Source organism: Arachis ipaensis, chromosome B03 (assembly GCF_000816755.2).
Source record: "Arachis ipaensis cultivar K30076 chromosome B03, Araip1.1, whole genome shotgun sequence".
Lineage (NCBI taxonomy): Eukaryota > Viridiplantae > Streptophyta > Magnoliopsida > Fabales > Fabaceae > Arachis > Arachis ipaensis.
The window spans coordinates 42,819,944-42,833,724 of NC_029787.2; the positions used below are offsets into that span (position 1 = coordinate 42,819,944).

The window sequence follows — 13,781 nt, forward strand, 5'->3', positions numbered from 1 at the left end:
ATGCTTGTGTTTTCTCTCTGGTTGTAAGGGTGACAGGGCACCGATACCCTCTAATGGCGACAGGGCGCAAATACCCTCTAATGGCAACAGGGCGCAGATACCCTCTAATGGCGACAGGGCGCAAATACCCTCTAATAGCGACAGGGCGCAGATACCCTCTAATGATAATAAAGCGCAACAGAGAGACTGTGTCCGGGTTAGCTACCGGACACGTCGGGTTGGCTTGGTAACCGACAGATGATATCATCAGCCACTAGGGACAGGCATACATCATATGCATCTATGTGACATTGTTTGGGTGTGTATATTATACTTGGTTTGCCTATGTGATTAATTGCTAATTGTTCTACTTGCAATAACTGTTTGTTTGTGCTTGCATCTTCCTATTTGTGTTTGCTACTGGGACTCTGTTGGATTGTGGTGATTGGTTGATGGTTGGATTGTTTGGGCCTAGAGCCGTGGTTGGAATGAGTTGAACCGATGGTTGATTTCGGTTTTGTGTTTCTGGTTTGGAATAAAATATGAAAGGATATTTTTGGTTAGCATAGATAAACCGTTTTGAAAGGCTTTTGAGTTTTTGAGAATTGAACTGTTCTTCTTTCAGAAAAGATTTCAGATTTTTCTTTTATTGTAAACGGTTGTTTTTGAAAAGAGGCATAAGACGGTCATTAATCACTGATGCGGTTATCTTCACGTATCCTATTACAGTAATTCCCAAAAACCCTCTACTGAGAACCCTTTCGAGGATGATGTTCTCACCCCCCTACATTTTCCCCTTTCAGGATATGGCGCAGAAGTCACGAAGAGTTTATTTAGTTGTTGTTGAAATGCTCTGTATTGCTTTAGATTATTATTCTTTGTACCCTCGCCTTTATCTTGAGATATTCTGTAAGAGGGATAGGAAATTGTATTGGATTATGCTTGTAAATATATATATATATATATATATGTATGTACTCTTTATTAGTTTCTGTAAGTTGTATGGATGTACGTTGTATATCAAAAATATTTTTGGGAGCGGTGGAGCGGTTTAAAGTTTCAAACAGGCTCATATTTTAGTATTAAATAGTATAAGTGTCGTCGTAATATCCGAGCTATCAGAGTTGCGCAGCCGGAAGCGTGAGCTTTGGTAGTTAGGGTATTACATTATGGTATCAGAGCAGTTCTTTCTGTGGAGCCTGAGGAATGGACTGACTATGCTTCAGTTGCATACTCTAAGTATTTGTCATGTAATAGGTCTCGTCGAATGACAAGAATTAGAGCTTTATGCACATGACGATCTATTGAATAACGCCGTTAGTCTTGCGTTGCATGATTCCTGATATTAAGTTTGGCCGGCTTAATACTAGTGAATTGTGTATATGAGAGCACTAATGGGTTGTCATAGATGATATGCGAGTTTTGAGTAAAGCGAATCGCGGGTTTTGGGGACGTTAGAAAATATTTCTCGGGGCTATTCAGTGGTGTGTCTTGAATTTTGTTCGAGTCGACCTGTTCTTTCATATCCTAACTTGAAGTTCTTGTTTGCTAATCCTCTTGAAAAGTAGTTTGATTCTTCGACTTTATTCCTCTATTCATATGCATTCTTGTTTGATCTTAATTGCATATGCTTGTTTGGAATCCTTGTTGCATCTATCTTCCTCTGTTTGAGTTCTTCTTGCTTCATGTGTTCCTTGATGTAGCCTTGAACTTGTCTTAATGTGCCGTGACTTTTAGCTCCGGGTTCCGAGTTCATTCTTAGAGAACTTGTTGATTCAGTTTTCCTCTTATTTGACAGTGATTACAGCTAATTTTGAGATTTTTATAAAAATTGCTGTTGACTAGATATACACTTATCTATATGTGGAACTTTGAAGATTTCTTATACAGTTTAACAACTATTTATTTCTAAGGCCTCGCCTGTACTTTTACTGGTTTATAGAACTGCACCTACTTAAAATACAAGTTGACTTTCTAGTAACTTTACTATGGTTCCAATGCACATCTTCATTTGATTATGTATTTAGATGTTTTTCAAAATTTTGAAAAGAAAAGATTTACCACTTTTGTCTCGGTTGAGTTTCATTTGATAAACTTTATTTAATTCATTTTGATTTGAGTTTGATTGAGCATGCTAATGGTTTGTGCCATGGTTGTTCTTTTGAAAGTGTTGGACTCATAGCTTTCTTCTTATGAACAGGCTAAATTCTCTATTTAACCTTTCATCCCTATGGATGTCATACTTTACTTTATTTTTAACTAATCTTTTACATCTTGCGAAATTACCATTGATCTTGGTTTGTCCTCTCTTGTGAATCTCACTCTTATGCGAGTCAGCTTGATTTGTTTCAATTTCGTGCACCGTTTATCCTCTCATTGCCTTTACAAGAGTTTTTAGTCAAAGATTTATCCTTGAGAAATTACTAATGATTGAGTCGTCTTTCGTATGACTTTTGTATTCTTTTGGATCAATTGAAAGCTTGTTTGATGACTCATGCCTAGTGAATCTTGTTTGAACTACTTTGATTTAAGATCATTTCTATTATGGCTTGACTCCTATTTAGTACATCTTAAACTTCTTGAATGTTCTTTTGAGATGGTGATTTCAAGAACAGTTTTGGAGTCTTGTTTTGAACTTTTTAAGGAAGTTTCGAATTCTCTTTGAAGAAATATTAAACGGAACTTATTTCCTGTCGTTTGATTGAGATTGAAACCATTGTTCAATTTTGACGAAGTTAATTTAAAGTTGGCATACGCTGTTTTAAATGAAGTTTTGGAAAGCTTCCTTGTTTAGTGGAAATCGATTCGTTTGTAACGCACCACTTATTTTCTTTACTAAATTGTAAGCAAATTTCTACCTCGGGATTTCTTTTCTAAAGAGAGTTTAACTTCCTCTTGCGTCCATGCTATAAATGTTATACACGCTTGTTTGAATATGAATTTTAGAATTTTTGAACAAGCATTTGATTACTTCCGAGTTTTTATGAACTGCTTTGGGTTAAGTTGTGCATCTAATTATCTTTCTAAAATATTTGAGGAAATATTTTAGCTCTTAGCCAAAGTTGTGTGCATTTTGTTTTTAGAACTCTACAAAATCTACTTCAATATGAACTTGCATTAAAGCAAAGCCACGACTATGCTTTTGTTACTCTCTTGAAGGATGTTGTTAATTAACCTTTGTTTTTAGATTGCGAAGTGGTTTTTCCGCAAGTTTCGGTTCCTTTATGAACAATGTATTTGGGAGTACTTTTAATCGTGCTCTTGAGTTTTGTGAGCTTTGCCTTGGGTTTGATATTCCTTTTTGTAAACCTCCTACTTCTTCGACTCAACTTGAATTTGTTTCGAACTAAGGCGCTGGTTCTCTTCTTATTAGTCCTATTGAATTTCTTGGATCTAAGGGTTATCTTTGAAGTTGTCAATTGACTTGAGTCTAGCAAACTTCATTGCTTGAGTGTCCTTGTTTATCTGGAATTGGATATATTCTCTCAAATCTTTGAGTACTATCCTCGACAATTGTCTTTCCGTTCTAAATCTGGTATCCTTCTGAGTAGACTCGAGAATTGTTTTGATATCACGTGCGACTTGTAGATGTAGTAACGCGATGCGTTAGTTCTTTAAGACGTGATATGTGTGTATGGAGGGTGAAGCGATAGGTGTAAAACGTTATGAGTTGTGGGTGTTCTGTTCCTTGCGAACGGATTTGCGGTTGTTAGGCTTATGATTGGCTATGAGGTTGTAATATGATTGGTGGAGTTGGGAAATTGAAGTTCTGAAGTGGGAACGAGATTTGTCAGCAACGTCATGCCGCTGTTTAAATACCAACATGCCTTGCAGCCTTTTACCACACTAATTACCGCCTTGTTTTGTGAACGCCTATCTTAGTTTGCACCCTATTTTGTTACCTCAAGTTTTTGTAAAGTCTTGAGATTATGTGACCTTGTGCATTGAGCCAATCTTGTAACGTTTGCCTTGCAATCACACTCCTACCTTTGTACCTTTATGCATACGACCATCCAAGTATTTGAAAACTGTATATATGTTTATATGTTGAGACATTTTGCTTCTCTCTTAAATGTATTCAAGGGTGAACTGATATGAAATTTCTTTCGTTTTATAACAATTTTCGAGGGCAAAAATTTTTATAAGGTGGGTAGAATGTAAGACCCAGAACCTTTGAAAAGTCTTATTATGATCAAGTCTCAAATCCTATGGTTATTTATAGCCTTAATTTCAGAAACTATTTTATTAAAGATAATTAAGGCAAGTTTTGATTTATCGAATTTGAGGCGAGTTATGATTATTATCCAATTTTATAATTATTGGATTATTTTCTATATTTGAATTATAAAGTTGATAGTTATAAAATAATAAGTATTTTATATGATTTGGTTTGGATAAGTAATATTTTAAATATTAATACAGCTATTTTGGAAAATAGAGAAATTAATTATACTATTTATAATTATTTGATTTGGACATTTTATTGAAAATAATTTGTGAAAGTGATGAACAAATAGTATTTTCTATATATAATTAGTGTTGAATTTAATTGAGTTTCAATTACTATATTATTCCCTACTTTTATTTGAAATTACTAAACTACCCCTAGCCTAACACAAACCCTAGTTTTCAAAATGATGAAACCCTAATTTTCCAGCATAGCAGCCGCCACCCTATCTTCTTCCCTTCAGCAAACCTGCAACCCAACGAAGGAAACAGAAACAGAAAATCATGGGGGAGGGAGCTTGAGAAGCGAGATCTGGCAGAGAGGGAAGGGCTGCGCCGTGACCACTACCCAGTCGTCGCTGCTGCCCCGCGCTTACTTCCTCACCGCTGCCGTTGTTTTTGTGATCCCCAGCGGCGCTGCCGGCGAGCGCGAAGCCAGAGGAGAAGAAAGAGACAGACCAAGAAGGGAGAGAGCGCGCGCAGGAGAGGAAGGAGCCGCCTAGCTCGCTGCCGCCGCGCTGCTCGGGTCCGTCGAACCCTCCTTGCTGCCGCCGTTCATGTCGCGACCAGAGGGGAGCGAGAGACCAGAGAGGGAGGCGTCACGCAAAGAGGGAGCTCGCGGTGAAGAGAGAGGGGAGCTACCTTGGGCGCCGCCGTCGCACCTGCATACCGCCGCTGCTACCGCGAGCGCGCCGTCGCCGGAGCTGGGTAGTCATTGTCCTTGCCAGCAGCGAAGAAGCGAGATGAAACCCCCCTAGTCTACTGCTTCGGTTCGCCGAGAAAGAGCTTGGCGCCGCCGGAGTTGCTGTCTGTCTCTGCCTCTGGGTTCTGCGAGTTGCCGGAGCCCACTGTCGCCGGAGCTGTCCAGAACCACCACTGTGGCTGCCGCTGGGATTGTGAACGGAAGGGGGAGAAGCTGGTTCTGTCATAGCCATTCCCGGGGGAGAAATCAGTCGTGCCACCGTGCCCTGGCGCTGGGAAACGCCACTATCGCGACCAAGTTGCACCGCCGGAGCTTCTGACTACTTCTGCCGTCGCCGAAAAAAGTGGCCGGTAAGGGTTTTATTTGAAGTTTCTGCCTTTTTGGATTTCGAGAAAGTTTTAATGTTGCGCGGTTTTTATAGTTGATCCACCGAAGCTTCTGGCCGCCGCCGGAGCTGTTGCCGGGGTCGGTTCGGAATCGCAGCTGCCTTATTGTATTATTTCGGTAAGAAATTATGTTTCGAATAATCTCGCGTTAGTATTCTGTTGTGTTTGGTTAATGAATGAGTTTTGGTAACGTGGGATCGAGTCCTGATTATTATATGTTGCGATTAGTGTTGCTATGGTTATTGCAAAAGTGGCTGGGAGCTGAAAAAGAATGATGCTCTAATATTGCTTTCAATACAACAAGGGAGCTTTTAGTGATTTCAAAGGAATCGAGACTTTTGATTGAGTAATTAAATTTGAGGCATTTTGGAAAAGTTAGAAAAATGGATTCCAAAAAGAAACCTGAAGGTGATTTGATTCAAATGAACCGGTTCCGTTTCAAATGAGTTGATTTTTGGACCGGGTTGGAACTTGTGATTTTGTATGATCGGTTTCATAATATATTCAGTTTTATTTACTTGAACCGAGAATCTATGATTTTAAGAGTTTCAATGAATTTTAAGGAATTGATATAAGTTGACCTTCCCTAAAGACTTGAGACTCTGCCGAGAAACTTTTGTTATAAAATCCCATTGTTGGATGGGTGATTTTGAATGTTCCCAAAATGAATCTTTAACTTTCCATGGTTTTGGAAGAGGCCAACGAGTTACCATCAGTTCTCTCCTATGCAATTAGCATTTGGCCAGCAGCTAAATGTTCTCCATCTAAGAATATTTGGGTGTGCGATATATGTTCCCATTGCACCACCTAATCGCACCAAAATGGGACCCCAAAGAAAATTGGATATATATGTTGGATATGATTCTCCCTCTATAGTGAGGTATCTTGAGATACAAACAGGAGATGTATTTAAAGCCCAATTTGCGGATTGTCATTTTGATGAATCAAAATTTTTAACATTAGGGGGGAGAGAATAAGCTTCCTGAAAAGGAACTTAATTAGAATGCATCATCCTTGATGCATTTAGATCATCGATCAGGGCAATGTGAACTAGAAGTTCAAAAGATTATACATTTGCAAAGAATAGCAAATAAATTGCCTGATGCATTTTCCAATACAAAGAGGATAACTATGTCTTATATACCAGCAGAAAATGTCCCAATTCAAATTGATGTCCCAGTTGGACAAATTGCCACCGAAGCAAATACACGCCAGAAGCGTGGCAGGCCTGTCGGTTCCAAAGACAAAAATCCTCGAAAGTGAAAAGAGGTAAATACTATTTCTGTTGAAAAAGACATAGTAGAGACACCTGCAATTGTCCAAAATTATGATATAGTTTTAATGCCAGAAGACGTTCAGATACCTGAGAATTGTGAAAATGACGAGATCTCGATAAATTATGTCTTTACAGGAGAGAAATGGGACCGAAATAAGACAATTGTCAATGAAATATTTGCATATAATGTGGCATTAAATATCATGCATGAAAGTAAGGATCTTGAGCCAAGATCAGTCAAAGAATGTCGACAAAGAAATGATTCGCCAAAATAGAAAGAAGCCATGAAGGCTGAATTAGACTCACTTGCAAAACGTGAAGTCTTCGGACCTGTAGTCCGTACACCAGAAGATGTAAAACCTGTTAGATACCGATGGGTATTTTTGAGAAAATAAAATGAGAAAAATGAAGTTGTGCACTACAAAGCCCGACTTGTGGCACAAGGGTTTTCACAAAGGCCCGGTATTAATTATGAAGAAACGTATTCCCCTGTAGTGGATGCGATAACATTGTGTTATTTGGTCAGTTTATCCGCATATCATAAACTGCATATGCATTTAATGGATGTGGTAATAGCCTATTTATACGGCTCATTAGATCAGGATATCTATATGAAAATCCCTGAAGGACTAAAAATATCTAAACCATCCAATGAATATTCGCAAGGTTATACTCAGTCAAATTACAAAGATCTTTATATGGTCTGAAGCAATCTGGACGAATGTGGTATAATCATCTTACTGAGTATCTGGCCAAAAATGGATTCAAGAATAATGATATCTGTCCATGTGTTTTCATAAAGAAAACTGCATCTGGATTCATTATAATTGTTGTGTACGTTGATGATTTAAATATCATTGGGACTCCTGAGGAGATTCCAAAAATTATAAAAACTTTAAAAGAAGAGTTTGAGATGAAAGATCTTGGAAGAACTAAATTTTGTCTCGGCCTGCAGATCGAGCATACAAAAAATGGCATCTTTATTCATCAAACGACATACACAGAGAAGATCTTGAAGAGATTTTATATGGATAAGTCACATCCATTAAGTACTCCAATGATCGTAAGATCTTTGGATGTGAAAAAGGATCAATTTTGTCCTAAAGAAGAAAATGAAGATATCCTTGGTCCTGAAGTACCATATCTTAGTGCCATTGGAGCGTTAGTGTATCTTGCTAATAATACGCGACCCAATATATCATTTGCTGTGAATTTACTAGCAAGATATAGTTCCTCTCCAACCAGAAGATATTGGAGTGGAATCAAACAAATCTTTTGATATCTTCATGGATCGGTTGATATGGATTGTTTTATCCATATGGATCCAAGTCACAACTAGTTGGCTATGCAGATGCTGGATACTTGTCTAATCCACATAAAGGGAGATCTCAAACAGGATACCTGTTCACATATGGTGGAACGGCTATATCTTGGAGGTCCACGAAACAGACGATTACAACAACATCTTCTAATCACGCTGAAATACTAGTGATTCATGAAGTAAGTCGCGAGTGTTTTTGGCTCAGGAGTTTGATCCAATATATTCTGTCATCATGTGGACTGATTGATCATAAGATAGCTCCAGCTATCCTGTTTGAAGATAATACAACATGCATTGCTCCACTTAAAGGCAGATACATCAAAGGTGATAGAACAAAGGATATTTCTCCCAAATTCTTCTTCACTCATGATCTTCAAAATCAAGGGACAATTGATATCCAACAGATCTGCTCAAGTAATAATCTGACAGATTTATTTATAAAGTCACTCCCAAAATCCTCCTTTAAAAGATTGGTACATGAGATTGGGATGTGCCGATTTTGAGACATTAAATGATGTCGGCAAGAGGGGGAGACTGTACTCTTTTTCCCTTGGTCAGGTTTTTTTTCCCATTGGATTTTTCTTGACAAGGTTTTTAATGAGGCAGTCCCATCACTAAAGGATATTGTACTCTTTTTCCTTCACTAAAGTTTTTTTCTCACTGGGTTTTTCTTTAGTAAGGTTTTAACGAGGCAATAATGCTAAATGGTCATCCAAGGGGGAGTGTTGTGATAAGTACTGATGTGGATGCCCATTTCCAATGAAACTCTCTTTACCAAGGATGACTCTATTAAATGTAGTTTGAAAATGTTTCATTATAAGTAGAGGCTTAAGCCTCTGAATGAAACACACTACAATCAATAATAAATATTATTCTCTCTCTCTTTATACACAGCAATAATACTCTTTCTATACATTACTAATATTTCTTCCTCTCTTTCACGTTGCTACATATATTTACATATATAAATTATCTTTATTATTTTGAGTAATTATATTGATAGATATAATATTAATACTAAGGCTATCTATTTATATTTCTTGTTTTAAATCTATTTCCTCTTCCTTATTTATTTATTCTACAACACTTTTATTTTCTTTTATGATGAGAAAGAAAGTTGCAACTCGCAGAGGAATAGGAACCATTCATCCTCCTCGTAAACCTCCTCCTCCTAGAACTTAGTCTCACACTCACATACATATTCACTCATACTCCTCTTCCTCACACTCTTCTCAACCACCGGCTTCTATGGGGAGAACCAAGATTACACATCCTAGGCCTTCATCGGCTCCACAAGAGGCTGACTCTTCGATGGCTAAAGCAGCAAAAGCCAAAAGGCCCATGACAGAAGAATAATTCCCATCTTCTCCTCCTCCTCGTTCAATTTTTCGTCCTCCAAGATGGTTAGTTCCTTCCTCACATCCATCCAAAGGTAACAAAAAATCTTTTTTCCACTCTATCAAAGAACCCATTTATCCAGATCCTGTTGCTTCAAAATCCATTTTGGAAAACATCCTCATTCTCATTTTGATCCTCTAAGATTTTCTTCTTGCATGGACTTTGAATTTCACAGAGACGTTGTCACAGAAAGACCTCTATGTTCTTCTTATATTGCTGATTTAAATTTATTGGCTAAAAAAGGAATAAAATTTGTTGAAAATTTTTTAGCCTTAGATTGGAAAAGGCTATTTGAAATCAGAAAATATATTTATCCTGACTTGGTCCGAGAATTTTATGCAAATATGTAATATAGTGAGGATTGTGTTCACTCCTATGTTAAAGACTGTCAAATACTTTTAAATCATGAAAACATCATTAAATTCCTTGCTTACACAGATGTAGGAGTTAATGCCTATGTCTCTGAAAAGTAGGATAATCATCTTCGAGTTTCTCACCAAGATGTTCTGGCCAACATTTGTTAAAACATCTCCCTCATGAATGGTGTAACTCCCACTCATAGAGCTCTAGGTCCTTCTCATGCACAACCTTACCATATCATCACACATATCTTGCTGCCCCAAAGTAGTTCTTATCAAAGGGTCACTCTCATTAATACCCTGGTTCTATATGCCATTCTCAACAAAATTCAAATCTCTTTTGCTTATCTAATGATGCGCCAGATGTTTGATTGCATTAAAAGTGATAAGAATATTTCACTTTCATATGGAATATTTTTGACATGCATCTTTGAGTATTTTGGTGTTGATCTAAGCAATGAGCCTGAGGAGAAAAAATTTTCATCACTTAAAGGTGGTGGTACAATGAAGCAATCCAAAAAAAAAAGCTCTAAGACCACCAAGGATACGATCATGGAAGAAACTGAAGATGAAAGCCTCCCTCCTTATTCGGTTGCAGGCACTTCTAGCTTACACAAATACTTGATTAATGGAATTGTTAAAGATGTGCTTCAAGAATTTGTTAATATGACCAAACAAATGGTCAATTCCAGCCAACAATCTCGGAGACTTGCACTCCAAAATAAGAAATCCTTGCTAAAGTCTCATATTAGAGTTGAAGTACTTCTAAAGTACCTTGACTCACTAGATGAGGATCAAGTATTGACTGAGTCAGAGGAAGAAAATTTGGGAACTGAGGATGGGAGCTCTTATGCCTAATATTTGTCCTCTGCTGCTGTTAAAAGATTAATATGTTGTTATTTTTGAATTTCATTGAGACTCTACTTTACTATTGTTTAGCTTTTTGGACACTATTTTGAATACTATCTATTTTGGGTTAACTGTAATAGCACTAGATTATTAACTTGATCATTAACATGATTGTTCAGTTGCTATTCTAGTCTGCATGTTGATTTGATTCTTGCAAGTTACCCTCATTGATAACAAAAGGTGGAGAAAGAAAAATGAATTTAAAGTGGCTGCCTAAAGTGGCTTCCTTGGTTGCCCCTGATTTGTGAATTGTGATAAACTATTTGAAACATGAGAGCTTATTAGAATATGATGGATGAAGCTGCTGCTTATAATTTGAAATGTTCTTAAATTCACAGCTTGACATTTATTAAGATATAATAGGATTAGATCAGATTTATGCTTGTTTTCAAGACTGATTGATAAAGTGGATAGAAGCCTTGAAAATATTTGAATGTTTGGCATTTTTTCTGTAAATAATATGTTGGTATTAGGTTGCAAAAAGCTAACATTCAGGGGGAGCTTGGAAATCAAAAGAAAAGGGGAGCCTCATGATACTGAAAACATCAAAATGAAGTTTTCTAAAAACCCCTCTCCTTTTACTTTCAATTCATTTTAATGTTTATCATAAAGGAGGAGATTGTTGAGTTTAGTCAACTAAACTATAATAAGATGATGAATAAATATTATTGGATTAATTATTAATTATTTAATGTTATTTAGTTTAGTGTACAGGAAATTAAGAAGCTGGCACAAGAAGCTAATACCCAAGTTCTAATTCACACACAATGGTCCAAGAAAATAATTCTGCTACCATCACAATTTCTTCCATCAATAACAAATCAAGCCTCTAGTCAAATGAAAAAAATCAAATTAAAATTAATCTCACTTCAACCAAGTCACTAACCGGATAAACAAATTAAAATTCATTTGAAACATTTCTCTTCACCCACCGAACCAAATTCTCTCTTCTCTCTCTTTCTTTTTTTTCTATCACATCACTCTTTGTACCAAGAAGAAAAAAAAATCTCTGGAGTTAGGGTAAAGAGAAGAACGAAAAGCTTATTTCTATTCTCAAGCAAGAAGAAAAAGAAAAACGGTCGAGGAAGATCTCAACGCAACAAAAGATCATAAAAGGGTATTTTTTTTTCCATTTGTGCTTCACTAAGAAACCGTGAAAGAAATTCTCTGAGTCTCAAGCACCATTCAAGAAACTATGAAGATAGTGAAGTCAAAAGTGTTCAGTGGTTCATCATCAACGGCCAAGAAACAAACTTGGGGTCAAAGCAAAGATCAATGGCCCGAATTCAAGAAGATTGAAGAAAAATGATGAAAGAGAAATGTATGGTTGCATGTCAATGCCTCGGTCTTCTCTCTCTCCTCTGACCACACCGCTGCGAATTCTGATTGTTGGAGAAGAAGACAAACTAAGTGCTGAAGATGGTTCAAGCCCTGGAAGCTTCACTCCTCTATAATAAGGGGTGAATGGCCAAGGATTGAAAGTAAGAGAGAAAGAGCAATAGTTTCGGTCTCCATACCTCCCTGAGTTATTCTTGTTCTACTCTTTCATAGTTTTCATTTTGTAGTTCTTTTTTTCAATTTAGTCTGTTTGAGTTTCATTGAAAAAAAAGACAAACATGGTGAGGTTTGTGAGAAAAAGCTAATGACGAAAAAAAGGCAGAGAGCTAGACTTGGAGAAAAAGTCTAAGTTATTTTCAGAAATCCTTTGTTAGTATTTTTGTTTTGTGTCATGATCCTGAGGAGATTTTCTTACAAGTTGGGTTAGCACTTTACAGTTAAAAGTTAGGGTGAGTCCTTGTCAAGTTCAGGTTGAGTTAGAATTTGGACTTGTTCCAAATAGGATTGGGATATATCCTAGGAAGAATTGGTGATTGTAATCTATTGAAAAGATAGTGAAAATTTCATTATTGTTGTGATGGAGACTGGATGTAGGCTATATTGCACTGGGTAACCGAATCAGGATACATTTGTATGTCGTTCTCTACTCTCTTCTCTGTTACTAGTTCTGCAATACAGAAAACAAAAATAAAGTATCTACTGATTTGTCTACTCAGACACGTTTCACTATAGCAATTCTTACAAGCAACTCTGTTTTGACTCCTACCGTGTCAGGAGACAAAATCTAAATATCTCCTGTGTTTACTCTAAAAAAAGCAAAGATACAAGTCAAGTTAAAAAGAGATCAAGATTCAACCATCTTTCTCTTAATCACTGATTATCATCAACAATGTTGATGATCTCTAAAATTGTACTTTGACACTTGTTAGTATTATAGTAATATTAGAGAGACAATAATTTAAAATTATTTTTTAATTTAATATTTATAAAGGCTGATATGAAATAATTTCTATTTATTCATCACAAATGTTTTTACAGTATTATTATGACCAATCCGGTAATATATTTATGACAAGTGATATGTGGCCCACCAATATACTAAGGCACTATGACATGAAACCAAGTTTCATTGGCACAAACCGTGTGTTATGAATATATTTCACATCTCACATATCACTTTAGAGATTAAATATGCATTTTGAAAAAGTTTAAATAAATTATAGTTACAAAGTGGATGATCAAATCGAACCCATCAAATTATTAGGTTGATTTTGCAAAATCAAGTGATGACTCCTTTCCATGATGAGTGTTGGCAAAGAAGTTGTTCATATAATCTTGGAACAAAACAACTCTATAACGAGCCACCCCATGTTTCTTCACAAGCTCTTCCAATGGTCCAATTTTCAATGTAGGTTTTGGAAAATTAAACAGTGCAACTGATACCCTCGATTTATTGCTTGTCCTTACTACATGTTCAGCACTCTTATACTTTCCATTGCTTAGTATCTTACACCAAGCACAACATTATTAGAAAAGAAAACAAATAAAATAAAATTATATATATAATTGCTATGTCTAAAGTAAATTCACCGAAGAAGGTTCTAAAAGAAGAAAGAATTAGAATTCTCTAATATTTATTTTTAAGCGAGATTTTAAGAACTGAACT

General features: G+C 36.5%; 1 protein-coding gene across 1 annotated transcript in view; it reads right to left on the reverse strand.

Annotated features, from left to right (window-relative positions):
• LOC107630421 (feruloyl CoA ortho-hydroxylase 1) overlaps positions 13,106-13,781 on the reverse strand; it is a 4,921-nt gene continuing 4,245 nt past the window's right edge. Inside the window, exon 4 of the mRNA XM_016333538.2 lies at positions 13,106-13,621. Coding sequence (XP_016189024.1) covers positions 13,376-13,621 — 246 coding nt within the window. The 3' untranslated portion in view covers positions 13,106-13,375. The remainder of the gene's footprint in view (positions 13,622-13,781) is intronic.